The sequence below is a fragment of the Tamandua tetradactyla genome, chromosome 2 (assembly GCF_023851605.1).
Source record: "Tamandua tetradactyla isolate mTamTet1 chromosome 2, mTamTet1.pri, whole genome shotgun sequence".
Lineage (NCBI taxonomy): Eukaryota > Metazoa > Chordata > Mammalia > Pilosa > Myrmecophagidae > Tamandua > Tamandua tetradactyla.
This window is the reverse complement of record NC_135328.1, coordinates 13,508,573-13,536,252: the sequence shown is the minus strand read 5'-3', so window position 1 is coordinate 13,536,252 and position 27,680 is coordinate 13,508,573. Positions and strand designations below refer to the sequence as shown.

At 62.9% G+C, this 27,680-nt stretch overlaps 1 protein-coding gene across 9 annotated transcripts in view; it reads right to left on the bottom strand.

Moving 5' to 3' along the window:
- The window catches only part of RXRA (retinoid X receptor alpha), a 96,814-nt gene that overhangs the window by 23,922 nt on the left and 45,212 nt on the right, over positions 1-27,680 (bottom strand). For 6 of the 9 annotated variants that reach the window (XM_077139619.1, XM_077139607.1, XM_077139657.1 and 3 more), the window contains 3 exons: positions 9,487-9,731; positions 3,966-4,116; positions 2,638-2,817 (listed from right to left, as the gene is read on the bottom strand). In XM_077139619.1, coding sequence (XP_076995734.1) covers positions 2,638-2,817; positions 3,966-4,116; positions 9,487-9,731 — 576 coding nt within the window. Of the gene's footprint in view, positions 1-2,637; positions 2,818-3,965; positions 4,117-9,486; positions 9,732-11,876; positions 11,899-19,080; positions 19,223-22,040; positions 22,166-27,680 lie in introns of those variants that run through there. The other 3 variants (XM_077139612.1, XM_077139610.1, XM_077139627.1) reach the window with 3 other exon arrangements.

The following is a 27,680-nucleotide window of genomic DNA, read 5'->3' as shown; positions in this document are numbered from 1 at the left end:
TGGAGAGCCGGCGCCAAGTCCCGGGAATGCCGTGGAACCAGTCTACCTGTGTGTGCAGGCCCCACCGTTGCCCAACATGAGATATTGTCGCCCACGGCATCCCTTGCCAGCCTCAGTGCTTCCACATCTGCGGAAGTAGCTGGGGGCATGGCTGCCCTCTCCAAGGGCCCAAGGCCAGCTGGTCCAGCTGCTTGCTGTGCGCCTGGTGGGAAGGGGCTTGGTCGGCTCTTGGGGTCTGATAACTCCTGTCCCTCACTTCTCCTGTCCAAAGGCAGCTGGGTCAGCAAGCTGGGCACCTCCTCAGGATGGTCTGCCCAGGAAGGCAAAGGAAGGGAGGTGGGGTGGGGGGGGGCAGGGACGGGGTGGGCTGACCTCAGGGCCACCTCCAGCCTTGAACTTGGGACTCAGGCTTCAGAAAGTTCCACAAGGCTCCATGGGCCACACAGGGGCATCTCCTCCCCAGCAAGCGCTGGGTCCCAGGGCCAACTGTGCACACAGGTTCTCCTGCCAAGGGCTGATCGCACCAGCTCCTGAGCCAGCCCGAACCAAACCACCCTCCTGCCAGGGAGGGCAGCTCTACGGCTGTTGTGTTTGCAGCACAAGCGCTTTGGAGAAGAGTTTTTAATTGCACATGTGTAACTTATAAATCCAGCCAGACACAAAGGGAAGTTAGATCCTTGAAGGCAGCAGGTATTTCTGTAACAGACATAAATCCCGTCTGGAGGGCTTCACTCTCTGCCAGGGGAACAGCCTGAAGCACGAGATCCATTCATCAGATGTGAGTATGCAGTGGGAAGTGATGTGTAGGGCTGCTAGGACTGCAGGGGTTCCTGAGGGCCAGGCCCCACCCTGCACGGGCCCGGGACCTGCTCCAGTTGCCCACCCCTGGGCCCCGGCATCCCTGTCTGCGAAGTGTAGTGATGACGACGCCCCATCAAGAAGTTGGCAAGAATAGCCGTGGGGGTCGAGTGGCACTAAACACTGATGACCCATGGGAGCCGGAGCCCCAAGCTGCATGCCACAAGCCACAAGCCACACTCTGCCCCTACAGATGCTTTTTTGCCCTCTGGCCAGGCACCACGGCGCCCATTCCAGCCATGCCAAGTGAATCATGCCTGTACACCTGGGCACCTATGAGAACCACTGACGACCCCATGCTTGCCCCTGCCCAGTTTCCAACCTTCAGGGCCAGTGTGTTCTCACTGCCTCCAGGAAGTCCTCCCTGACTACACAGGCATCTGCCTCCACAAGCTGGGCTCACATTTTCTAGGCCCTCTTACTGCCTGAAGGGAGCGAGGTCTGGACTGGGCACTGGATGCCATCCTCCAGCCCCATCTACTGGCCTTGGTTTCTTCACCTGCACAGTGAAGGGCAGGCCTGAACAAGCTCTGACCACTCACACACTGGGTCAAGTATCCAATCAGAAAGACCTCATGTGCAGCAGCCGCGTGGCTCAGCACTCCAGCCTACGGCTTCCCCTCCCTGCAGAGTCGGCTCCCCCAGGCCCACCACCCTCCCTGACTGTCCTCTACATCCCGAGAATGGCACTGGCTAATGAAGCTGATTCAAGCTGCCCCAGGCTTTCGGCCCCCACCAGGCTCCCCACTCAGCCTTGCGGCCTCAGAGGGAAATCCTGCAGCAGTTGAGGTTTCGGTTTCCCAATGAGGACAAATGAGGCTGAGGATGTGCCAGAAAACAAAACAAAACAAAAGAATGAAAATTGAATGCAAAACCCTGCCAGCACGTGAGCCCAGCCAGCAGTGCCACAGCGGCTCCATTTCTCACTTGGGTGGCCGTGAAGGAGGTAAGAGAAGCAATTGGCCACATGGTGAGAAAGGACAGAGCTACCGTGGAGAGATGAGAGACTTCTGCAGGATGAGACGACGGAGATCCTAACTCCAGACAGCACCTCCCAACCCCCAAGGCCAGGGGATAAGGCCAGCCAGACACACCATCTCCCTATATCCAGACCAGAAAGGAGAGGTGGGGACACTGCAGATGGGGAAACTGAGGCCCAAGGACAGTAAAGGGCTGAGAGGAGGTTAAGCACAGGTTGGGTTCTGAGGGCCCAGACCCAGGCCTGGCTGGACAACATGGCAATTTCAAAGCCTCAAGAGGTGTCACCTTCCCTGCCACCCCCTCTCCCCAAACTGTCCTGAAAATTTTGTCCATCAAATGAGCCTAAGAATCCAAATCAAAGAAGCCTGAGGCTCTGCTCTGAGGGCAGGACGGGAGGAGGCTATGGGGGGAAGCAGAGCGCAGGATGACCTCCCCGCCCCCAAGAAATAGTGGTCTCTGGAATCCACTGTCCCCCAGAGCCTACCCCCTGACCACCCCTTTCCTGGACAGCCGGAACGATACACAGAGGAACCCCCTGAGGCCGGCTCCAGAGAGAGCAGGCAGGCGGCTCATCACCTCCTACAGGAAGGCGCTGCCTCTGCAGTAGAGGAGCCCCCAGCACAGGGGACCCCCAAGTCCACAGCCAGACTATTCTCAGGCCACCCCGCAGCCCTAAGCTCCAAGCAAGGACAGACACGGAACTGGGGGTCCACCCAGGGGAGGAGAGGCTGGCCTGCCCGCCCTACCTGTCCACCCCCGCCCCTCCCCACGCTCCCTGCCTGCCGCCCGCCAGCCTACCTTCCCGCTTCATGCCCATGGCCAGGCACTTCTGGTAGCGGCAGTATTGGCACCGGTTGCGCTGCCGCTTGTCGATTAGGCAGTCCTTGTTGTCCCGGCAGGTGTAGGTCAGGTCTTTGCGCACCGTCCGCTTGAAGAAGCCCTTGCAGCCCTCGCAGCTGTACACGCCGTAGTGCTTGCCTGGGGGCGGGCGGGCTGTGAGAGCACGCCAGCGGGACCCCGCCCTTGGCCCCCCACCCTGGACCCCCGTCCCACCCCAGTCCATCTCCACCACCCCATATCCCTACCCCAGCCCCAGTCCCCACTGCCCCAGATTCCAACCCCTGTCTCCACCACCCCAGATCCCTACCCCAGCCCCTGTCCTCACCGCCCCAGACCCCCACCCCAGATCCTGTTCCCAGGTCCCACCCCTGTCTCCACCACCCCAGATCCCTACCCCAGCCCCTGTCCTCACCGCCCCAGACCCCCACCCCAGATCCTGTTCCCAGGTCTCACCCCTGTCTCCACCACCCCAGATCCCTACCCCAGCCTCTGTCCCCACTGCCCCAGACCCCAGACCATGTGCCCAGGTCTCACCTAATGTCCCCCCACCACCTCCAGACCCCTGCATCCTGACCCCACCATTTGTGTTTCCTGCCCATAGCCCCAACATCCCCGGGCCCTGTCCCACAATCTCCATATCTCCAAAGCCTTGGAACCTTGCCCATATGGCCCAGGGCCTCCATCCTACTACTTCCTGCGACCCCAGCACCCCTGGGCCCCTGCACTCTTTCCCCACTGCCCTGCATCCCCGCTATGCCCTGGGAACCTGCCCCGCATTCCCACCACACCTGGCTGCTCCCGCAGTCAGCCCTTTCCCCTGCACTTGGCCTTTGCATAGGCCCCCTGCCCTGCCTGCCCTGATGATCTCAGAACCATCCCACCTCGGGCCCCCTGGCCGGACCTGCCCTGCGCCCTCTACCCCCTGCAGCGCATGCCGGGAACCCGCCTGGAGCAGGGGGCCTGGTGGGCACTGTCATGGGCGAGGGCACTGCCCACCCTGCGATGTGACAGGCGCCCCAGGTGAGGGCGGGCCCGGGCCCTCTTGGGTGCGGGGTGCGGGTTGCTCCGTGGCAGATGCGAGGAGCCCGCCACGCTGGGCACAGCTCAGGGAAGAGGCCCAGCCCTCGGTGCCCACCGCCCTGGCCCCCCACCACGCTGACGGATGCACTGATGTGAAGCAGCAGCAGCCTCAAGCCGGGAGACCGCAGCACGTCCAGGCCCACTGTGGGGGCAGGCTGACTCGCCTGCCCAGGACACTGGGGCCCATGCGCCCCGCGGCGCCCTACCTGAGGAGCGGTCTCCGCAGATGGCGCAGATGTGCTTGGTGAAGGCCGCCATGTTGCCTGAGGGGTGGGCCGGCACCTTAAGGACGCCGTTGAGACCCAGCGGGGGCTTGATGTCCTCGCTGCTGCTCACGGGGTTCAGGGGCGAGCCGAGCTGCGTGGGGTGGGGGGGGCAGGTGAGGCTGGGAGCTGGGGCCGGCTGGGCAGCTGGGGGATTGCTGGGGAGTGGTATGGTGCCCCCCTCCCGGAGGCCTGGGCAAGGAAGGCAGTGCCACCCTGCACACTTCACAGAGAGAGACTGAGGCTCCAGGCGGGGCTGGGACTGCTGAGTGCCAGCTGGACGCCTGGTCCCCAGAGTCCCAGCCAGATCATCTTGGTCAGGGAGGCCCCCTGTCCCCCAGGCCCCGCAATCCCACACAGACCCTGGGCCTCCAGGGAGCATGGCCCACCCACCACTCCTGCAGGTGCCCAGTGGCCCAGTTCACGCCCCTCCCCCACCCCAGAACATCTCCCCGGGGCCAGGCCTGCACTGGGTGGCCCAACAACATGTATGGGCTCCAGGACAGCGCCCCATGGGGAAGCACCCTTGGGGCCTCTGAACCACAGGCAAGGACACCAGGGGACGAGGAGCGTGGGGTCCAGCCTGCAGCTCACAGGTTTTCTGCCACCACTTTCCGGGGGCGTGGCGGGCAGTGACCACGGTGCCTGATGGCACGGCGCCAGGACAGAGGGGTAGGGACACCCCTCGGGTGCCCAGGTGCCGTGGATGCCGTGCACCTAGCGGCCCTCCGCCCGCCCACCCGTGATACAGCGGGCCTGCCTGACGCCGTGCCAGAAGGAAGCGTGGGAAACTCACCCGGTCACCCTGACAACGGCTGCCGCGGCCTCAATGACACAGCAGTTTTGATTCCGCTGCTTCCACCCCTAAGTCTCCTGTCAGCGCAAAAGGCCCAGAGGCTTCCCTGCGTCCCTCCAGCCAGCCTGCCTCCCAGCCGGCAGGACCCCAGGCCAGGCAGCCCCCTCACCCCACTTCCCCAAATTCCCTCCAAAAGGCGGAAATCACAGGCAGTACAGAAGTCCCTGGTGGTGGTGGGGGGGGGCAGGCAGCAGCTGGTGGGCTGCCCCCTGGTAGCTCCCAGCCGCTTCTTCCTCACAGGCCTTGCCTCCTTCCTTCCCCAGGGCCCCCTGCTCCCACTCTCCCTTCTAATGGGGCAGGAAGGACTTGGGGCTCAGAGCAAGCCAAGCAGAACCCCCCCCCACCTCAGGGCCCAGGATTCCCCTCCCCCTGGGCCAGCTCTGGGTCCATCTCCTGCCCAGGAAGTCTGGGTGGGTGGGCTGCAGAGAGGCAGGGATCTGTTCCCTATGCGGGAACTGTGAGGAGCAGAGCCTGGTGGGGGAGAGGGGAACGGGCCTACACCACAGGGCAGAGTGGCGTCTCCGGCAATTTGCCAACTCTCCACGGGTGGGGCTGCCGCAGGCAGCAAGTGCATTTTCCACCAGAAAGAGGGCATGGAGGAGGGGATGGGGCTCTACGGACAAGGGCTGGGTGCTCCCTGAGCCGCAGCTCTGCACACACCCTCGCCTCTCACTCTGGGTAGACACTGCTCCCCATCTCCCAGAGGAAGGCACAAGGGCCACGAGGCCTGGGCACAGCTGAGGGCATGCAGGCCCTAAGTGCAAAGCTGGGGTTCCAGCCTCTTTCAGCCAGTGGGAACTCTGGGTACATGACCCCCCATGCTGCAGAAGGGGGAGACCAATGCCCCAGAGGGGCAGGACTTGCCCAGAGTCACTCAGCAAGGAGGGCTGCGTGTTTCTCATGCAGAGCTCTCTGAGCACCCACCCGAGTGCGGGCAGCCCTCAGGCTGCGGGGCAGAGGGGCAGGGGGCCATCCGCTACTCCTCCCGGGGGCCCAGAGGCTTCCAGGAAGACAGCCCTGGCTTCGGATGCTGCCTCCGCCCTCCACTCTGTGACTCTTAGGACACGATCCAGTCACTTAGAGCCCATGCCTCCCAACTGCACATCCAAACAAGAGCGACGCCTGCACTGGAGGCAGACACTGGGATGGGATACAGCCGCGGGGCAGGCAGCACGTTGACCTGTGGAGTCTGGCATGCAGCGGCCACAGCCAGGAGGGATGGCCACTCTCCTGGCCACTGAACTGGAGCAGGTCCCAGTCAGAGGGCATTGGCTGAGCAAAGGAGGGGAACTGGCGAAGAAGGACCGTCTGGAAAAGGGAAAGAAGCTGTTGCACCTGGGGCTGGGTATTTCAGGCCAGAGACAGGTGGGTTGATGGAAGCAGCAATGGGCAGAGGGCAGGACCGGGCTGGAGATGCCAGGGGCTCACTCCTAGTTATGTAGCTATGGGGAGCCATGGAGGGTGAGGGAGCAAGTGGCCCAGAAGCCTGAGGTTGGACCCGAGTACTCCTATGGCTGCTGAACTATGCTAGGGGGCTGGGGCTGTGCTTCTGAAGGGCTCCAGGCACCAGGCAGCACCAAAGAGAGGAACCAGTGTATTTCCTCTTTTGATGTCCCAAATCACACAAGGGTGGGAAGGCTGGTGGGGGCCACCAGCTCTGTCTCCTAGCGCCCACGTGCAGGGCCTTGGGTCTGGTGTCTGACCTAGGTATACTGAGGCAGGACACAGAAGCAAAGCGGGCTGGCCACTGCCACCACCAGGGAAGGGGTTCCAGGGAGGACAGGACAGAGCAGAGCAGTGAATCACCCTTCCCAAACAGCTAGGGCATGGTCAGGCTGGCTTCAGGCTGCACGCTGGGTCACCCCTGCCCACCAGGGGCCTCGGGCTTCCTGTCAGCCCAGTGATGGCTAGAGGCTCTGGGAAAAGAGAAGGCCAGGTGGGAGCCCTGTCCCCATGCATCCCCGGGGCCACCTCTCTGCCTCTCTGGGCTCAAACCACTGCCAGTTCCAGCCTAGGCACCTGGGCACTGTGCAAGGCCATGGTTAGCCAGGAAAATGTCCCTCCTGCCCTTCCTAGCTCCAAGCTGATGGCCTGGGTTCCTGGCTCAAAGCTTCCAGAACAGAGTAAGGGGCAGCCCTGGGTCTTCACTCTGCCACATGTGCACCCCTCCTGCATAAGCCCTTACCCCCACCCCATCCTCTAGGAGGCCAGGGCGGTGGCCGTCCAGTCCCATTTCCCCTTTCGTATCCCTGGCATCTGTTTCGGTTCCCTGCCAGAACCTCGGTTTCATCACAGCCCCAACCGGGTCTCCCCTGACCCACCCCTGGCTGCTCACCCCACATTCCATGTCCACCTCGCCCTTCCTTCCGGGGCCCAGGACAGCCCCCAACCAGCCCCGACCAGAGCAGGGCAGAAAGCCCACTGCCACAGCCAGACTAGGGCATGATGCCTGCTCTGCGCCATGTCCTCTGGGTCTCCCTGCACCTGTGCCCGCCCCTGGCACACTCTCTTTGGGTGGGTGCATGCCTGACACTGGGCCCTGCCCAGCTGCCAACACGTGGCGCTCGCTCAGCTGATATGGGCACTCACCCGTGGGAGCCACAACACAGTCCCCACAGGAGGGCGTGGGCAGTGCCAGCTGCCCAGTGAACCAGGGCACACACTCACCTGGGAGGCTTCATGGCTTCCCCTCTGAGACTGTCATGCGGGGGGTTGGGGTACCCTCCACGCTGAGTTGCACCCACCCGCCCATGAACAAGGGGAACTCCAGGTTTCCAAACAAACTGCCAAAACCCAGAGAGACAGCTCCTGGGAAGGAGTTAGAGGGGTGAGGTAGAGGCTGGGGTCCTGCCTGAGAAAGGCGGCTGGAGGCCAAGACTGCAGCTCAGACCAGGGAGGGACCAGACTCACTGGTGAGTGGATAGACAGATGCTGACCAGCAGGACAAGGATGTCAGGGCAGACTGGGCCTGCTCCCCTCCTTTAGCCTGGCGCGGCTTATCAGCCTCAAGGGGCCGGGGATGCTTACTCATGGGCATCCTACATTCAGAGCACCTACTGTGCGCCAGGAGCCATGCCAAGTGCAGGAAACAGGAGAACAGGTTGACAGACCAGGCCTCACGTCAGGGGGTGACACCAGGCACTACCAGGCAAGGGGCAGGCACTCAGGGAGGGCAACTGTGTAGGAGACTGGGCACAGCAAGCCTCAGGGCCCCAGAGATGCACCTTAGGGCCCTTCCTGGCTCCCACGGATGCTCCTCCCTCCCCAGGACAGAACAGGGTGCTGGGCACAGAGGGGACTGGAAGCATGCGGGCTAGCTACAGGGGCGCATGTGCTTGGCCCTCGACCTACCGCAGCTAGCGGTACTGGCAGAGTGGGGCAGTACTCGATGGAGCTGCACAGCCACTTTCCCTGGCAGGACCGAGAGCCCCAGACAGGTCTGCTGCTCCAAGCTGGCAGCTGGGCCACCCACCCGTGCCACAGGGGCTGAGCCCTGAGAGACAGAGGGGCTGGCAGAGCCCTGGCAGGGCCAAATGAGAAGTCCTGCCCACTGGTCCCGAGAGTGCCCAGGCCTCCGCCAAGCAGAACCCGCAGCAGGCACAGCACTGCCCTGTAAACAGCACCCCAACATGAGCAGACCCACTTCTGCCCCAGAGTGGGGACACAAGAACCCCCCACAGGCCTCAGCTCTGCCCCCAACAGAAACTCAAACCAGGTGCCGGCTGTATATGAGCCCTGGGTGACCTGGAGGGCCAGGCCCAGTCAGCAGCCTCGGCAGGGGCCAGCCTCCCCCACCATTCCAAGGGACAAGTGGCGGCCAGCACCTTCGTCTGTCCTCTCGCTGTGGTGGCCTCAATCAGCCAACATGCTGGGGGTGGGGAAGCCATGCCAAAAATAACCCAGTCAGGCCCAGGGAGGTGGCCTGCACCTCCCTTGTGCCAGTACCTCTGGCCCTCTGCCTGCTTCCAGAAGGCCAGGTGATGTGGAGGAGGGGCCGTCGAGCAGCTGCGTTCACAGAAGGGGGCACACGGCGGCTGCCCGAGGCCGTAGACCTTCTGCACCCACTCCCAGACACAGAGGGGGCTCTGCTGGGTTTGGCTTGCAACAGCCAATGAGAAAGCCCAGGAAAGAGGACAAGGCCAAGTCCACCTCTACCAGGTGGACTTACCTCCCTACCTGAGCCAGGATCAGGGACTCAGGCCTCCCTCCCAGCAGGTGGTGGCCTTGGAGAAGCCAGGAGCTCGGGCGTGCATAGGCTCCACGGTTCCAGACAGTAGGCAGTCCCCCACCCTGCTCGGGTGTCGCAAGCCCCAAAGGGACAGAGTCCCATCAAGTCTATACCCAGACGGGCCAATGGTGCTCCAGCCACCCAAGTTTGGAGCCAGCCGGACGTGGGCTCAGACCCCTGCTAAAGCACGTCGCCCTCTGAGGCCCTCTGAGGGAGGGGACGATGCCAAGATGCCCTACGTGTGAGGTCCAGTGCCCAGGGCCCAGCACGAGGCAGGGCTCCAGGGACAGCTTCCCCATGTGGGCTCCATGGGCCCTGCCCCCCTCCCTGGCCCCACCCCCTCTCCAGCTACCCCTCCCTGGCCCCAGCCTCTCACTCACCTGAGGGCTGCCAGTGCCAAAGCCGAGGGTGGGTGTGGTGGGCACGGACATGGAGTGGGGGCCCAGGGGGGAGCTGATGACAGAGAAGGGCGGGCCCATGCCGTTGATGGGCGAGTGTAGCTGCCCTGGGGAGCCGAGTGCAGAGCCGATGCCCGGCCCTAGTGAGGGGTGCAGTGAGGGGGCGGCCATGGGACCACGCCCCGTCGGGGAGCCAAGGGACGAAGAGTTCACCTGGGTGGAGAAATCTGCAAGAAAGAAGGCACAGAGGGTGGTTAGAGCGGGGGCTTGGGGAGCCAGCGTCCTCTCCCAGCCATGGACGGTGCACGGGGCCGGGTAGGCTGTCGGACCAGGCAGCGTGCACTGATTACATGTGGGTCGGTCCCGGGCCTGCAGCTACCCTGAGCACCCTAAAGGGGCAGCACCCAGCCCCAATGCGCTCCAACCCTGGACACCCCAGGCCTGCCCCCTCTGCCCATTTACACAGGGGGTGAGGTGAGGGAACAGAAATCAGCACGGCACAGACTCATGTTCTGGGAGGGCCCATGACATGCCAGGAATTGTCTCTGTCCTTCGAGTGGAGTAAAATGTTAACTGCCACCCCTACTTCACAGATGGCGAAACCGAGGCCAGTGGCAGAGCCGGCCTGCACCAGCAGCCAGACCCTCCCTGGTTGGCCACTAGCCACCAGGGCAGTGGGGCCAAAACCCCATGGTCTGGGTCTGCTTGGCTCTCATGGGGCCCTGGGGAGGGAGCACAGGAGGCACCCGGTACTTCCAGAATGCGTCAAGCCTGGTGGCGAGGGTGGTGTGATGGGGGGGCTGCCGGGTGGGCCTGGCGGAGGGCCAGGTGTGTGCCCAGACTGAAGAGGCACCCAGAGGCTGGTAGGTGGAGGGCCCTCCCCCGATGCGGCCTTTCACCTTGGGGACTCTGAAGCCCCAATGAGTGCTGATGAGGTCCCTGCATTTCATCCTGGACAGGCAGCAGGCAGCCCGACCAGGAGGGAGACTTGTGGGGAGAAAGTATTTCCCAAGGGCCTTGGGACCTAACCTTGGGGGGGCCCAAATACAGCGGCTCCCCCTCGCAGGCCCTCCTGTCCACGGAGTGTTCTCGCACACACTGAGGAGTCAACTGCGAGCACAGGCCTGGGCACTGTGGACCGGGCCAGGCGGCCAGACCCAACGTGCATGGTGGGGTAGGGCCACCCCCAGCAGCACCAGCCCCACCGCCCCGCAGACGACGGCACTTCCCTGGCCTCGGGGCACTTCCCGGGAAGCTCACAGCTCAGGGCTGCCACCTGGGTGCTCATGGAAGGCCAGGCCTGGAGCAGGAAAACAGCTTGGACACGCATGGCTCAATCCTCTCGACAGCCTGGTGAGAGAACCTCCCTCTCCTCTGCACTTGTCACCTGCAATTGATGACACCACATCCACCGGTGGGGTCGGAACTTGGAACAGATCTAACTCCGCCACAGCTGTGCTCCTAAGCAGGGTTTTAGGAAAGTGCCCAGAGGGGTCAGGTAGCCCGGGTGCTCACCCCGGATGCGCAGAGCAAGGCAGGAAAACGCAAGGCCCTGCCTTTCCGGGCCTGACCCACTGCTCTGGGAGAGTGTGCCCACCTCCACCAGGCAGCCTCTGGCACGCTGGAATCCACCATCCAAGGCAGGTACCACTCTACAAACAGCCTGGAGCTGGTGGGCGAGACGGGTCGCTTCCACCAGCCATCTCACTCAAATGGGACGGACTCCAGTGGCAAAACAAGTCTCATCTGACCCATTTGAAACTTTCCCTATTCTCAACTGAGGGAGTAAACTGGTTCACAGACCTCAAAAGCACAAACCACAGCAATTCTAGAATCTGATGGTGACGGCACCTACTGGCAAGGAATGGTACTGCAAATAAGCCTTATTAGTCATTAAACTCCCTGAGCAGGGATGGGGCCAGGTGCAGCTGCCAAATTCTTAGAGCCAGAAGGTCCCTAAGCACAGAGGAACTCCTCAGAACTCCTCAGATCCGGGTCTAGGAGGGAGCAGCCGAGAGCTGATGAGAGAATACAGACAGGGGAGCGGGTCCAAGGGTGGCAGATACCAAAGCAGGCCACACACTGAGCATGAATACCCTTAGATCCTGGCTCTCACAGTGCAGGACCCAGGGCTCTCTGTGACCCTGTCTGAGAAGACACCACCACTCACCTATGGCAGATGAGGAAAGAGGCACAGAGATGGCTCAAGAGTTGCCCAATGTCACAATCCAAAATGGGGCCTGGCTGGGACCCTTGGAATGCTCTGGGGCCAGCCCCCATAACAACGCCATGCTGCCCCACTTTGCCTGGCCCTCAGCGAGGAGACCAGCTAGCTGCTCCCTTTCAGCTTTGGTTCCCTTTGTCACGCTCACCTGCAGGTTAGTGTTGGTGCTGAGTTGGGGGTGGGAGAGAGCTCACAATCCCAGTAGTAGTTCAGCGTCATTCAGAGAAGCACCCATCAATTGCGGTGGAAGAGAAAAGAACACCAGGTTCCCTGGATACAAACCTCTCTGCAGCTATGTCCACCAGAGAGCACAGACAGAAAGGTCAGGGTTAAGCCCAGTGGGCACTGGGAAGGCTGGGCAGGCAAACACCGAGACCCCCACCCAGGGGAAGCTCAACCTTTCCTCCTGCCTCTGAGAGCACGGTGGGGCTCTGGGGCCAGGAGGGACAGGTCACTGCTGCATGCTCTCAGCTTGTCTGCCCTCCCATCCCCCTTACCCCTGCCCCAACACACCCCTGTTCCAGGTAATCCCAGGAGGACTGGGGGTGGGGGATTCTGAGCTAGGGGAGGGGACCAGAGCGTTTCTGAGACAATCTGCCCGACCACTGCTGGGGCCTGCCACCCCCTCAGAGGGGCCCCTGCTCCTGGGCACCACTCTCCAAAGAAAGTGCTGCTGCCAAGGAGGGGCAGACAGAGAGGAGGAGAGAGTTGTCAACCTGGAAACACCAGCTCCTAGGGCTGTGGCCACCCACGGCCCAGGGAGAGCTTCTTGGGCCCCCTCGGCTCAGTTTTGGGCTTGGCCAGGCCTGAATGGAGGGTCTGGGCCTAAGCTTCAGGGTTGGTTTGCTGTTTGTTCTCCCCAGCAGGAAGGGGAGGGAGAAGGCAGGAGAAGGCTTTGGCAGGAAGGAAGGAGGGAGGGAGGGAGGGAGGAGGCAGCTTGTTTGGCTGCCTGCTGCCAGGCTGTACCCCAAAGCTCCCCTCCCGCCCCCCAGGCACTGCCCACACCTGGAGTCTGAGAACCATCAGGAGGCAAGAGCCAGTCAGATGGAGGAGACAGGAGAGGATGGCAGGGGTGTAAGGAAGGGAACGGGGAAAGGGTGAGATGACGGGGGGAAAGGGGGGTGCACGGGGCTCAAGCCCATGGTGCAGCCTACCTCCCAAACGGGGGCCTGGTTCCTTAGACCTAGTGGCCCCCCAGTCCTCTCTGCACCCCATCCCTGCCTGCTGGGCCTAACTGGCAGGACCAAGGGTCCAGCAACTGCTCCAAAATGTCATACTAACAGGGTGATAGTGGGTCCTGGGGGTCCCGAAGCCGGAAGGGGCAGCCACCCCCAACAATGCCGCTCAGCATGACTCCCACGGCCCCCCCACGCCCCCAGTCCCCAGTGCTTCCTGTTTACACAGAACGTCTACACAGACACGTTCCCGGAGCCTGGGTGACAATGGGCTGGGTGTGTTTTCTGGAGTCTTCTGGACAGAGACACTTTCTGGCTGGGAAAGGAATGTTAAAGAGAAAAGGCAAGAAGTGCCCAGACATCCTCTGCTCTTAGAGAAAAGCCGCGCCCATCCGCCCGTCCTGTCCCCCACGTGCTCGCCGGCCCTGCCTTTTCCGGGCCATTTATCTGTCCCCACCTGCCGATAAGCAGTGGCCGCGATAAGGTGTTATTCTTAAAAAGCCATACTCTGGGCTGGCAGGGCCCGTCATCAGCCATCCCCGCGTGTCTATCTGATGACGCCTCACATGCACTCCCACACGGTACAGTGGGGCTGGCGGGGCCCATGGTCAGCCTCGGATGCCCCAGCCCCCGGAGCCAGCTGGCAGCACTCCCTGCCAACACGAGTGCCAGGGAACCTCAGGAGGAGGGGGCCGAGTGGCAAAGCTGAATGGCCCAATCTCAAAATCGCAGGATGAGTGCATCGCTGGGCCCCCCAACCCCAGATCTCACCCCCATGACTCACCTTCCCTCTCCTGCATCCTCAGCAATGAGGGGGACCCCAGCCCCGGGGTAAGACAGCACAGCCCCAGAGCACCCAGGAGCTGATGACCCACAAAACCGTGGACAGACAGACAGCAGAGAGGCCAGGCCTGGGCCAGGTAGAGGCGCCCCCTGCACCCGCACATGGACAAAGGGACCACACAAGGGCTGCTGGATTTCAGGCTAGAAGGGCTGCCGGGAAGAGGTGGTAGGTGGGTCCCTCCTCCACCATGAGAAGCTTTCCAGATCTCCAAACGTACCCTCCACTGCAAATCCCCAGAGAGTAGAAAGAGAAGCCTTGGAGCAGAGACCAGGGGCCCTGGGATGCTTCAGCCTCCACAGCAGGGACAGACTAGCTTCCCAGACCCCGAAGACAGACCTCTGTGGTTAAAAGTGCCATTTAACAAAATTAAAATAAAGCCTACTGTCATGGTGACTGCTTCGCAGCCACAACACAGATGGCTTGATGAGGGGGTGAACTCCCTGTCATAGTGGTGTGCAAGGAGAAACTACAACCTTCACTCAGGAACAGTCCCAGGGAAGAGGAGAGAGATGCCCCTGCCAGCCAGAATTTCCGAGCAGAGTCCCTCTGGGCTGCCCACCGGGACCCTCCTGGCCCCCTTGAGCCCCACAGCAGGAAGCCGGGGAACCCCCACCAACTTCCTTCAGCCCTCTGCCTGGCAGGCCGGGGAGGGGAGGAGGCGGCAGGAAATGCCAGGCCTGACGGGCAGGGGGTGAACCCCCAGGGCTCCAGCCCACAAAGCCCTGTTGGAGTTCTCAGAACCCATCGTGGCAGAGCCATGGGCTACGGGCAGGGCACCAGGGGCCAGGTCAAGTGTCCAGATCTCCAAGTGGGGAAACTGAGGCAGTGCCATCCAGGGCCCAACCAAGCTCAGAGGATGCAAGGGACAGGCCATCCTTCTTACCCTCCAAGGGAGTGAGCCTGGGGAAAACGGAGGTGGCTTAGAGCTGAGGGGCTTTAAAGAGAACGCAAGACCCCCAAAGCACAGAACAGAGGTGGGGAGGGAGGCTGGTTCAGGAGTGGAGGGCAGCTCAGAGACACAGAGCTCAGGTAACTGCTGAAAAACAGGTGCATGCAGACACCCCAACAAGAACAGGGTTCTGGGGCTAGGTACCCCGTCCCCATCCTGCCACACTGCACTGCCTGCCTGGGGAAACCCCCGGAACTGAAACCCGGCGGCGGGAAGCTAGTGGGCCCTCAGGAGCTTCCTGGGGCGCCCACCTCCAGCCCCCGCCTTCCGGAAGTGCTGCTTCCCCTGCCCGCCCGAGGGAGGGAGAAGTGGCAGCCGTGGCGGGCACTGTGGTGGGGATGGGGCAGGTACCACGGTGCGACAGGGTTTGGGGAGGCCAAGGGCGGCTGGAGCAGGAGGAGGGAGAGGCAGGCAGGGGTCGGGGTGGACAGAGGCCCTCCAACGCGGGAAGCATTGGCAGAGGGTGGGAATGGGTGCCTGCCCACCCTGAAGCCACAGGGCCCACCACACCCTGACCGAGGGCCTTACTGAGCCTCAGTTGCCCCTGTAAAAGCTCTTGACGCAGGGCAGACCCCCCTCTGTGTGGGGGTCTCAGGCCCACCTTCTGGGGAGGGGAAGCCAGGATCGGAGCCCGTGGCTGCTGGCCCCAGAGCACGCCTCCGGTCGAGTGTCAGCTCCCTGGAGGTCATCCTGCCCTGCCCCCAGCCAACGGTCCCAGTCCCAGATGTCGGCCCTAATCAGGGGGACTCGAGCCAGCTCAGTGCTCAGGGGTAGTCAGGAGAAGCCCCAGTCTCCCTCAGTCCCCTCCCTAGGGCAGGGAGACTCCGAGGCAGAGTCCGATGGGACCACAGGGCAGGTGGCTTCAGATCTCCAAGCGTCCCCCCCCAGCCCGGCCCAGCGAGTCCACCAGCCTCTGTGCTGCTGCCTCCACCAAGATGAGCTGGCCCCCAGGCTGCACCTGACCGGGAGACCCGGGAGGGGCGGCGCAGATGCCCCCCAATGCCACCCACACGCCCACATCAGCAGAAGCAGGCACCAGCTCTGTGCAGCTGGCCAGGGGCAGCCACGCGGCTGGGTGCCCTCCAGAACCAACTTGGCCCCCCAATGCGGGGTCAGGGCCTGGCTCTGAGCAGGGCCCTAGGGACCGCGGACCCGATGGGGACGTGCCAACTTTGACCTCTGATTACAGACACAGGGTGGCACTCAGAGTGCTGGGAGTGGTGGTCAGTTTCCCAGGGAAGGGGACACAAAGGCAGAGCCACGATCTGCAAGTCCCTGGCCAGGGCCCCCACGCCAGGACAACCACTGGGCTTGGGGAGCAGGCCCAACCACCCTGGGCCCTTTGGACCTGAAAGACCTCAGGCTCCCCAGGTTCAAGGACGTGGTGGCCCTTGGGGACATGCTCCATGCAGGGTCCAAGGCCCACACAGGAGACCACCCTCTGTGGCAAAAGGTCCAGCGTGACTGCACGGCCAAAGGGGCAGCGGGAGTCCATGACAAACACGTCTGCACCCTTGCCGTAACCTGAGCGCCCCATCCCGCCCGCACGCAGATGGGAGCTGACCACTGCCCTGCCGCTGTGTACATGGGAGCTGACCCCAGGGGCTGGGAAGGATGCTGCATGTGGCATAGGGACAGTTTGGGGCTCTTCCGGCCGTATGAGCAGGCAGGAGCCGAGCCACCACAGGGAAGGGCTGATGACCCCAGAGCAGGTGGCCAGGGGAGGCTCTGTGGCCAGTTGGCACCTGCACCTAGGAGGAGGGAGGGGCCAGGAGAGATTGCCATGGCTGGTCAGCACCTGTGCCCAGGAGGTGCTCAGGAGAGAGTTCAAGAGTGAAGATGCCAACAGGCTGGGGCACCAGGACTAGGGTCACTGCAGGAAACCAGGACCCCAGGCCCATGCTCTCTAAAACCCAGGGTCTACGGGGCTGCGACCATGGCCCTCCCACCAGGTCCAGCTAGAACCAGCCAGAACTCCCTGTCCTACCCCTGAGGGTTGCCCAGGGCGGCTGTTGTCTGGGTGTCCTCGGCTGGGGACAGTGCTGCCCCTCACTACAGTAGAGGAGATGACAGAGTCCCGGGGCAGGTAGATGACACTGCAGCCATCCTCTTCACAGTTTGACAGTGCACTGGGGGTCGTGTGGGGAGGGGCAGTAGGCTGGGAGGTTCAGGCTGACTTCAACCGAACCCCTCCCCACTCTGACCCCGCCCCTGCTGTGTCACTCCCCTCTCCAGCCTACCTGTGTGCCCCTGGGAACTGCAGGGACCAGCTCTCCCCACCTCATCCCCCAACGGGCCACCACAGCTTCAGGAGGATGGACAGCAGGACCTGCTACATGGATGCCCCAGCCCCACCCCCAGCTCCGACACCCCACAGGGGTCAGACTCCCCAAACACCTGCCCAGCAAGGCTGAGCCCCTGCCTTCATCTCCCTCCTTCCTGGGCCTCTGGGGCCAGATGTAGGGCCTGTCCCTGGCAAGGATGGGTGCCTGGGGTGGGAGGGCAGGACCTGGGCACAGGCTGTGGGACCCAGAGACTCCTTCTGGAGTCCTTGTCCAGAGGCTCTTGCCCACCCCCCACCCAGGTGAGATGCTCCACCTAGCCCCAGGCAGAAACCTCAGAGGAGGCCACTGTGGACAGCACCTGGGGCCTCAAAAGCTGCTCCAAGGCATCTGCTTTTACCATGAGGGGTCCCTAACTGTCCCCCCACCATTGGGATGGGGCTTGGGGACTCAGGTGGCCTTGCCCACTCCAGGCACCCAGAATGGAAGGGTGGCCAGCCAGGACGGAGTCCAGCTGCATCCTGGAACAGAGCCCAGGCCTGGCGGTGAGGCCTGGGATGGTGGGCTTAGTGTCCCCACCGTGCCAAAGGGTCCCTGAGTACCTGAGAGACACTGTCCATGCTCTGTGGCTCAAGCCCCCAAGACGTGCCCCTCCCTCAGGCCCATGTCTGCTCACAGCCAAAGGCTCACTGCCTGGGGGAGATCCCAGACCCCTAGGCCTGCCGGAATTCCTGGGGAGGAGGCACAGCCAGGGAACGGATGTGACAGAAGGGGAGGGGGCCAGGGAGGGGCCACAAGGAGCTGGGTCCCACATCCGCTGGCCCCAGCCCTGCACCTGAATGCTGTGTGGCCAGAGGAGGTTCTGATGCCCAGGGTGGCCTCAAGGCCATGCAGGGCGAGGCCGGTGGGACGTGACCCTGAGGGCTGAGGTGCCAGGAGAAGACTAGGGCCAGCGTGGAGGGCACTTGCACACCTGAGCACCTACTATGCGCCAGCCCAAGCTGAGGCCTGTGCTGGGCGTGCAGGTATGGCCACTGCAAGGGGCGGGAGGGGGGCTCAGAGAGGGGAAGGCGCTGCCCAAGCAGAGTGGAGCTGGGCCCCAAAGCCTGGGCTTCCCGATCCTGGAATCCCCAGGACTCCCCCCACCCCAGGCCACCCCACAAGGGATAGGGTAGCTGGCGCCCCCAGACCCCTGAGGGTCCCAGCCATGGGGAGGCGGCCAGGTGCATGGCAAGTGGGAAGGGCGCTCACCTCTCCAAGGCCAGGCCGGGAACCGTCCCAGCAGCTGCAGGGGTGCCTGCCAGGCCCTGGCAGAGGGTCGGTGGGTGGGAAGGAGGGGAATTCCTGGTAAAATCCCCACCTGCTCTGAGCCCAGCCTGGGGGGCGGGAGGCTTGAGGCAGTTTCTTTTCAACAGGAAAAGAAATGATTCTTGTTTCATTTTGAACCACAGTGCTCTGCAACTCCGACGCTGAGGGCCCAGCTTTCGGGGAATGGGTGTGGTTTCTACCAGACCTTGGGGCTCTTTTCCCTTCTCGTCTTCCAGCCCTTTTTTTGGGATAAACTCATAGATGCTCATGTTGGAGCCCCACCCCATGTTGCACCCACCTGGGAAAGCAGGGGGAGGGCTCCACACCAGGTGGCCAGTGGGACCCTGAAGTCTGAGGACCCCACAGTGGGAAGCGGTGGAGGGGACGCCCTGGGGACAGCTCCGAGTCCACCCACAAGCCTGAACCCCCCTTTTTGCAGGCATGGGACAATGCTCAGAGCTTAAGGCTGGGGTGGGCCCAGGGCCCCCTCGGCAGCTGGGGTGGGGTGAGCAGAGAAGCCCAGGTGAGCAGGGCTAAGCAAAGCCCTCAATAGGTTCAAAGGGAGCTCCTCTGGGGGACCCTTTGAGCCAGTACACACATTGTAGGAACCTACTGCCATGGCACCACAGGTCCGCTGGCCCCAGCGGGAGGGAGACTTCCCGTCTGCACGGGCCCCTGTGGGAGGTCCACCCACGTGCTCAGCAGCAGCCCCCAGCCCCACGTTGGGGCCCAGCTGGCAGACGTGTGGGCAGACCAGGCCTTACCCATGAGACACTCAGAGGCAGGACGCATACCTGACGGGGCTGCACCACCACATCCTGGGGGGCCTCCATCTGTGCTCTCAGGACCAGCACAGCAGACCTTGGCCATCTGCCCTACCCAACTGAGGTGGTTAAAAGCCAATAAAAGCTCCTCCAGGCAGCCCCTAAGGCCTGCACAGGGCACCTCCTCACTCCACACCAGGTTCCCACCCCAGACCCACCCTTGCCCCCTCCACAGGCTTCTCCCCCAGCACTGGCCTCTTTCAGATGCACGTAAACCCGCCTGCCGCAGGGCGTTGGCACATGCCACCCTATCTGCCTGGAACTCCCTACCCGCTTACTAGTTAACTCCCACTCACTCATTTTCCCTAGCTCCCATGCCAAGTTTGTCCTCAGGGCAGCCCCACCCCACACAGCTCAGCAAGTCCAGCCACCGGCACGTTCACAGCACAGCATGCTGCAGCGGATAGTCAGAGTGCCAGGCAGGGCTCCAGAGGCTGCTGATGTGTACACAGACCCATGTGACAATTTCCTCTTGACGTCCCTCTTCTCTAGACCGTCTGCCTCCTCCAGCACTGCTGGCCAGGCTGGGTAGAGGAAGGCTGGGTGAGCACAAGCCAAAACATGTAGAGTTGAGAGTGGTCAAGGAAGGCTTCCTGCAGGAGGCAGGCCTCGAACACTGACCACCCCAAGATGTCACCCCAAGATGGGCTACAGCATGGCCCCCACAGCAGTGGCTAGTCCTGCCCACAGGAGCCTGTGGAGGAGAGACAGATGGACAGACATCAGTGAGGAGAGCCTCTCTCCGGACGCTGGATGCTCATGGCGTCCCTCTGTGTGGCAGCTCTCCACCACCCACAAGAATAGTCCGCAGACCCCCTCTGCATCAAAGAGAACTGGAAATGGCCATGCTTGGATGGCGCTGGCTCAGGCTACAGCCAGGTTGGCACACCCTTCCCAGAGCATCCCCACTGCTGGTCACCTGGTAGGAGGGCCTGAAGCTGCCACAGTCCACATTGTGCCTGCCAGAACCTTCCATGGTGGCCCATCTCTTCCCCAACCCCCAAAACCCTCAGCCCTGACGCCCTTTCTGGCCACCCCAGCCTCTCCAAAGCGTCTTATTGTTCAAGGCCCAGGTCAGAGGCACCTCCCCGACAGGCGGGGAGCCCAGGCTCTATCGCACAGGGTCCCTGCTGCACTTGGACGCCCCACCAGACAGGATCCTCAGGGGCAGCCCCCGAGCACGGCATCTTGCACACCCTCACTGCCATCCTGCAGGTGACTGCAAATCGCCAGCATCCCAATAGATCCTGACAGATTTCTCCAGATCACACAAAAACGTGTTCCCTGAACTATTGGCTTTGGCCAGAATCAACATGGGGCAAGGGCAGGCTGGGGCCAGTGAGTTTCTATCATGCCCATCCCCACAGGGCTGTTTGCAAACAACTCCCGTGAAATATGGACAGTTCCAGGGGGTGAAGCAAGGGGCTGTGCTGACGGGAACTGGTGACCAACCCCTCTCAGATGCTTTCTTTTACTTGGTGGCAAGGAGGGTCCAGCTAAGGTGCTGGGGGGCTGGGCACGGGGGCTTAAGACCACAGCCCTGGGAGAATCAGGCCAGGCAGCGGCCACCAGCTCTCCTGGCTCCTAGAGTCTCCCACAGAGAGGGAGATGCCCACCTGGCACCTACCAGGGGCACCCACCAGAAAGGTTTCAGACCTGCCCACGCCCAAGCCCGTCCCACCAGGTCAGACATCTCGAGCCAGCCCCCTGTCCTGTCCTAGACAGGAGAACCTACAACTTCCAAAATGCCGCCACTGGCCCCAGAAGCCAAAACCCTCCTGCACTTGCCTCATTCAAAACCTATTGACTCGGTTTTACAAGCAACCCTAACGTGCTGCCCTGGCTGACCTCCCAGAGAGTTCACAACTGCAGAGAGCAAACCGCGGCAGCTGGAAGTGACAGGCGGCAGGCGACGGGAGGAGACGGGAATCGCAGCACATTCCGTCCCCACTGGGCACCGGGAGGCCTGGGCCCTGGAAGGATGCCTCTGGGAAGATAAGTGGGCTCTGCACGCTGGCTTTGGAGCATGGGAGGGCTGAACGCACAAGCGTCCCTGGGATTAACACTACAGCCAGGAAGAGAAGGGAGACAGGCAAGGACCCGGGATGGGGCCCATGCCTGATGCACGGCGAGGGAGCGATGTCATCCTTGACCTGCTGCATCTCTCACCTCTCACCACTCCCTGCCAAGAGGGGCTGCCAGCCTGTGCGTGGGGCTCTGCCCACCAGCCATCCCCCTCCTGGCATGCCCCACGCCACCCAAGCTGCAATGCTCCCCAACCCCATGCCCCGGCCTCAGGACGGTCATCAGGGGTCCCAGGATGAGAACCGAGACCCAGGATCAAGCAGGTGTCTGGGGCCATCAGGCCTGGCTGGCTGCACACCCCACCCCTCCCTGCCACCACTCACAGAGGATCTGCATCCTGGGCTCAACAAGCAGTTATGGGGGCTCTGCCCGGCCCTGGACCCCAAGATTTGGGACCGGGTTATGGCATCCAAGAGCAAGCAGATTCCCACCACCCGCCCCACTCGCCCACCCCGTCTACAAAGCTCTTCCAGCTTTTCAACCCCCAAGGTGAGGTGGGAACGCCTGCCAGACCCACAGCTCAGCCTCAGGGCCCTGCAGCTGGAGGAAGTGCCTTTGGCCAGGCTCCCATGCAGGCCACGAGGTCTGCAGACCAGCCGCTGGACCCTGCCCAGCGGCAGGTGCCCATGTGGAGCCAGCGACCCACAGTGGCTCCCTGGAGAACAGTGGAGAGCGCCACATCCCAGACGCCCTTGTCCAGCTGGGCCCCAAGTGTGTACTCAGAGCCGGCCCCGGTGCCCACCCAGCCTTCTCACCAGGTCCCCCAGTCCCAGACCCGCCATGAGCTCCATCCCTGACAGAAAAGACATCTGGTACCTCCCAGCGCCCACCTGAACCCGCCTCACCTGCCAGCCACCTGCAGCCCCCTACCCGCCAGCGCTGGCCGCCTCCCGAGAGAGAGGTGAGCAGGTGCAGCCTCATGGCCAGCGTGGGCGTGAGCTCCCACCACAGGGGCAGCCTGGGCCCCGGCAGCCCCCCGCCTGCAGGCTCCGCGTCCTGGGGCTTCTGGTGCTGCAGCGTGGTGGCCAGGGGGCGGAAGGGGGCCTCGGAGGGGACGGGCGTCTGGCCGAGGCAGCCAGCAGCAGGCAAATGGTGCTCACGGTGGCCTTGTGGCCAAGTTCCCCTTTCCCAGGGTCTGCCCGGCCCACCACACTTGCCCAGACACCTGTGGCCACAGGCCACTCCCAGGGGCTGGGGACAACTACCGCGTGCTGGGAGAGGGCACAGATCCCGGCCTCACTTCCTCAGTCCTGGGTCCCCCTGCCTGTGGCTGGGCAGCAAGTGGGAGTGCCATGCCGGCCACGGAAGGGCTGGTGCAAGCCGGGTGACCTTGCCAGGCATGTTCCCCGGCCACATGGTGCTGGGGCTGGCAGTGCCTCTGCACGACTGCAGCAAAGACGGGACATGTCCTTCAGGAGGGTACAATGAATGGGGTGGGGTTGCTGCCTCCGCATGCCCTCCCAGCACATCGCTTTCTGTGGGGGATGCCCTGGTGTGTCAGCAGCAAGCCTGGGGTCTGGGCGGGGTCACTGCAGGAGAAGGGCACAGCCAAGAAAGGGACCCTAAGGCACAAGGCAGGGTGTCCCACCAGCTGGGGTGCAGGGCTGGCGAGGATTGGCACCTGGAATGCCAGGGCCGGCAGCAGAGTGTAGGGGCAGCAGCAGGGTGCAGGGCTGCTCAGGACAGGATGGACCCGCTGGGTGCCAAGGGATGTCTGCGGGAAGTAGGGGAGGGGACGAGGCCTTCGTGGCTCCCCACCCCACCCCACTGGCTGCACAAGGGGTCTATTCTTCCATGCACAGGATGCCCTTTGTGGCCCATCGGCCAACAGCCAAGCCTGCAGCAGGTGGGGGGAGCAGGGTGCAGGGGCACAGCCCACAGCCATCAGCCCGGGGCACAGTGGGTCCTCTGCCTCGCTCCTGGGAGCCCCAAAGCCCAGGCAAGTTTGTGCATGCTGGGCTGCCCTGTCCGGATGCCTCCTGCCGGTTGTCAGCACCCCTACTGGAGATGGACAGGCCACCTATGTGTCACCCGGCGGCACCAGGTCTCCTGCAGTGACATCCCGGACCCTCTCACACCGAGGGACGACCCCTCTCCAACCCAGCCCTGCCCACAGGCAACCATGGGAGGCAGCCAGCAGCCACACTGGAGGCTGGGCCAGGACTAGGCGGAAGGCGGCACTGTCCACTCCACCCCAGTTCCCCGGGCGGGGCCTGTGCCTCCTGGAAGTCTCCTACGGAGAAGTGGCAGAGAAACTTCCCCTCCAGACTGACCAGCCACAGCCAGGCCTGGGTCTCCCCTTCCAGCCAACGTGCCCCTCCCCCAAGGTCACTGTCCCCACACCCCCACCCTCATCCACACATCTGCTCACACTGCACTCTCCACCTGAAACCCCAACCTGCCGGGAGACCCGGATCGGCTCATTTCTTCTGGGGCCTCAGCCCCTCTGTCTGAAGTCCCCGAGCTCTTCACAGAATCCACTGACTCCCTGAATTCCTGGCCCGCGGGCTGGTTTAGGCTTGCTGTGCTCCCCACAGGCATGTCTCAGACCCCAGCTCCATCTGTGGTCGGCAGGGGCCCCAGCCCAGCTCTTTCCCTCTGCACTCCACACTCAGCCACGCAGAACAGGTACCTTGTGAAGACCTGCCCAGCTAGGGATGCAAGGAAGATGAGGAGACATTCCCCGGGGTCACATGGTTGAGTGGAGGGGGTCTGGGACTCTGGGCTCTGAAGTGGGAGAAGGAGCATCTGTTTCTATGTTTTTATGTGGTTTGTGTTGTAGGGCAGAAGCTTGTGATATTTCTGTAATGATGCAAACAACCCCATGGTCTTATTTTAGGCAGAACCGAGCTAGACAGGCCCAAGGCTGCAGCCCTCCTCCTCCAAGGACCTGTTTCTTCATGGCCCATGTTGGCGGGGATCATTTATTCACTCCTCTTAGAACTTGCAATCTGTCTGCACATCAGGTTCAGGGTGGGACCACACTTGGGCAAAGCCACCAATAGCTGAGGGCCTGGCAAGGTCCTGTCTGGGCTGCAAATCATGGCCCAACCTACTTTGTTCTTGCCCAATCAGCATCAAAGCCTTTATTTCCAAGAGGTAAACCAGCCCAATTCAGTCATGGCTGGTGGTCAACTGCGACCCCCAGATCCTCCTCAGTTACCTGAGGGTCTGGCCAGTCGGCCAAGGGCCTGTGTTTGGGGTGGGGTTGGAAGGGAAAGACAGGGAGGAGAAAGAAGGGAAGCTCCTGTGGAATCCTCTTGGCCTTCACCCCACTGAACTGGTTCATTGGTGCCCAATAAGCCTCATCACTTAGAAAAGAACTCCTGTCATCCTTGGTAAGCAGGGAAAAAAGGCCCCCAGGAGGCACGCCAGGTCTGAGATCACAGGGCTACCTCTCAGAACCGAGAGACAACATGGGGCCCGGAGGCCCCATGTTGGGAGAGAGGGGCCACATTCTGGTTGTCAGCCCACCACGTCCCTCGGACCCACATGCACCAGCCTCAGGAGCACACAATCCCCCCACCCCTCCATGGTTGTCGGGCTTCTGCCTCCCACACCTTCCCTGGCAAAGCCCACCCCACCTCTTTCTGCCTAACCTGCCTGCCGCTGACCACCACAGAGCCGTGGTTCCAGCCCAGCCCTGCCCCACTGCGGGAGAACTCAGGGAGGGTACAGATGCTCGGGGGACCTCCCCTCCATAGTGCCCCAGTGTGCAATGACACCTGGGAAGGCCCCCTGTGCGACCCAGAGCTCAGGGCAGCCTCCCTGCCATCCCTGCCTCTTTGCCAAGCCCTCTGGGGCACAGATGCCCCAAGTATCGATGTGAGCCTGGGGCCTGGCTTACTGGAGCACCAAGAATGTATTAGGTACTGAGCAAACAGTATGAGCAGACAGCCCCTCCCGGCTTGGGCCCGTACAGAGGGCATCTCTCCCCAGTTTCCCACCATTCCACCATGCATGTATCTACGCCACGGACGCCTGCCAACACCAAACATCAGAGCCGTGTGCTAACCACTTCACAGCATGCCATCTGCCACCTCCCTCCGGGCCTCAGTTGGGACAAAGTCGGACGTGCGACATGAAAGGTCCCTGTTCCCCAAATCCCACAGACCTACTGTTCCAATGAATCCCAAGGGGCTCATAGCGCCAGTCCAACCAAGTCCAAGATGGTGGCTTCGTGGACCACCCCTGCTCGACGCCTGCCCACTCACCAGGGCCTGGAGGCCTGACCTTGCTCTCCTGCCCCCAGAACGCCTCTCTTGTCCTGGAGGGTCCCTATAGCCCCATCACGGCCCCCCACCGCCTTCTTTAGTCCTCGCCCCTCCCTATCATGGGCCGGAGGCTGGGGCCTGGGCCTTCTGGAGCCACCACTACCCAAACCTCAGCTTCCTTCCTCGCAGCAAGCAACTGGCAGCCCAAGAGCAGGAGAGCAGGGTGCGGGGGGCGGGCAGGCCGGCAGCAGCCTGGTGGGTAGGTACACTTAGCTCTAGCAGCTACACCATGGCTCGGCCAGCAGGCCTTTCCCTCCGGCTCACATCTGGCAGGGGGTGGGCTGGGAGGCCTCAGCACCCAGACCAAGGGGCTCTCCCGGGTCTCGGGGCAGAAGGTGAGGAGGGCGTCTGAGGAAGGGCCCCACTGACAGCATCCCCAGGCAATTTCTCTTCGCTCACCCCTCACAGCCCACCCAGGATATGGCTGGCAGGGGCACCACTGGCCACTCCACCGAGCCTGTGCCATGTGCAGCTCAGGTCTGAGACAGGGCACTGCCTTGTGCCTCAGTGTCAACTGGCTGAGGACCCAGGGCCTCCGTGTGTCCTCAGTGGAGCCACCCACTGAGCCACTGCCCCGACTCCTCTGGGAAGCCAGGCAGAGCTCTGCCACCCCCAAGGCCCTGGCCACATGCCCAGAGGCCTCTTCCCTCTGGGTCTTCTGGCTCCTGTAGGGACACCTCCTCCAGGAAGCTTGTCCCTGCCAGAGTTGGTAGGGCCTGAGAGGGCTCGCACCCCAGCCCTGTTAAGTGCCAGTGGAGAATCTGAACCCACCCTCCCCCAACAGTGCACCCTCCCAGCCCCCAGCCTGGGCCAGGCACCCTCACCACAGGCTTCATCATAGCCTTAGATCCTTTCATCAATCCTTCCCTGCTAGGGACTTCCAGTCACCCTCCAAGGGCCAGAAATTCATTCCCCTGTTACCCCAAAGCAGCAGGTGAGACTCAGGGCAGCAAACCCCTTGCCCAGGTCACGTGGCTGCCAAGAGGCTGGAGCTCAAACCCCGTGTCGCCCTGAGCTTTTGCCCGCAGGGTCCGTGCTGCACCCCCAGCTCCTTCTCAGGTGCTGCCTCCGGCCATTCCCCACACAGTGGCCTGCACCCCGGCCCCCCGCAATCCCCAGCTGCTAAGAGGCACCCTTCTGGGGCTGACCTATCTCCTACTGGCTGAGCCTCAGGAGGAGATGGGGCTCCGTGTGCCTCCAGAGGCCCCTGCACCTCTCTGTTCCGCGACCCCAGGACGGGAAGCCCTTCCTCTGACCTCAGACCTCACTGGAACTGGCCGCGAGGGGCCGGCAGGGGCGCTCAAGGATGCTCAGCTCCCACCGGCTGGCTCCGGAGCCAACTTCATTTTCCTGCCTGGCATGGGGACAGGAGCCGCGGACAGAGCAAGGCCAGTGGGCGTGGGGTGCGGGCAACAGGGGAGCCAGCTAAGCCCCAGCCTCAAGGGCAGAGACCATTACAGAGGGTAGGAAGGCGGACGCACCGGGCCACTGCACATGCCCGGGAGGAGCCCGCTCCGTCTGTCCCTGGCCATCCCGAATGTCATATCCAGGGGACTGTGCCCCACCTGCCTGCCTAGCCCGCAGCCCTCCTTGCAGCCTCTTTCTTTCCCCTCCTCCCATCGGCACAGGGGGCCGAGGCCCCTGCATGGGCCCTGGGGGTGGGAGATGCCTGCACTGCACAGACCCCAGCTCCCAACCCCCACCCCAGAGGGGCCCCTTCCCCCTGCAGCCCTGGCTCTCCGGGGACCCAGGCAGGCCTCGGCACTTTGGCTGGGGGCCAGCCCACTGCCTGCCCCCGTCACCAGGGACTGGGCATGACTCACGGGCCCGGCACACGGCCTGCCCGGGCTTGATGGCAGCGGGTGGCGGAAGTGCCAAGGCCACTCCGTGCCTGCCAGGCAGAGGCCAGGGCCGCAGCTGCTCCTCGCACCTTGCTGCTTGAGCAGCCCCAGCAGGCTGGAGTCCCCGGCCTAAGGGAGGCAGCGCCCATCCCACCCCCGTCAGCGAAGGTGATTGGGGGCTCAGCCCGAATCTGCTTCCACTTTGGGTCACCCACTCAGAGGACAGCATGCTGACCCACCGAGCTGGACAGGAACCCCAAATCCCAGCTCAGGGGCTCTGTGCCCTCCCCATGCGAGGCCTCTGGAAAGACAGAGGTTCATGTCGGGCAGCGAGGGGCCCAGGATGATAGTCCATGGCCTGTGGCCCATA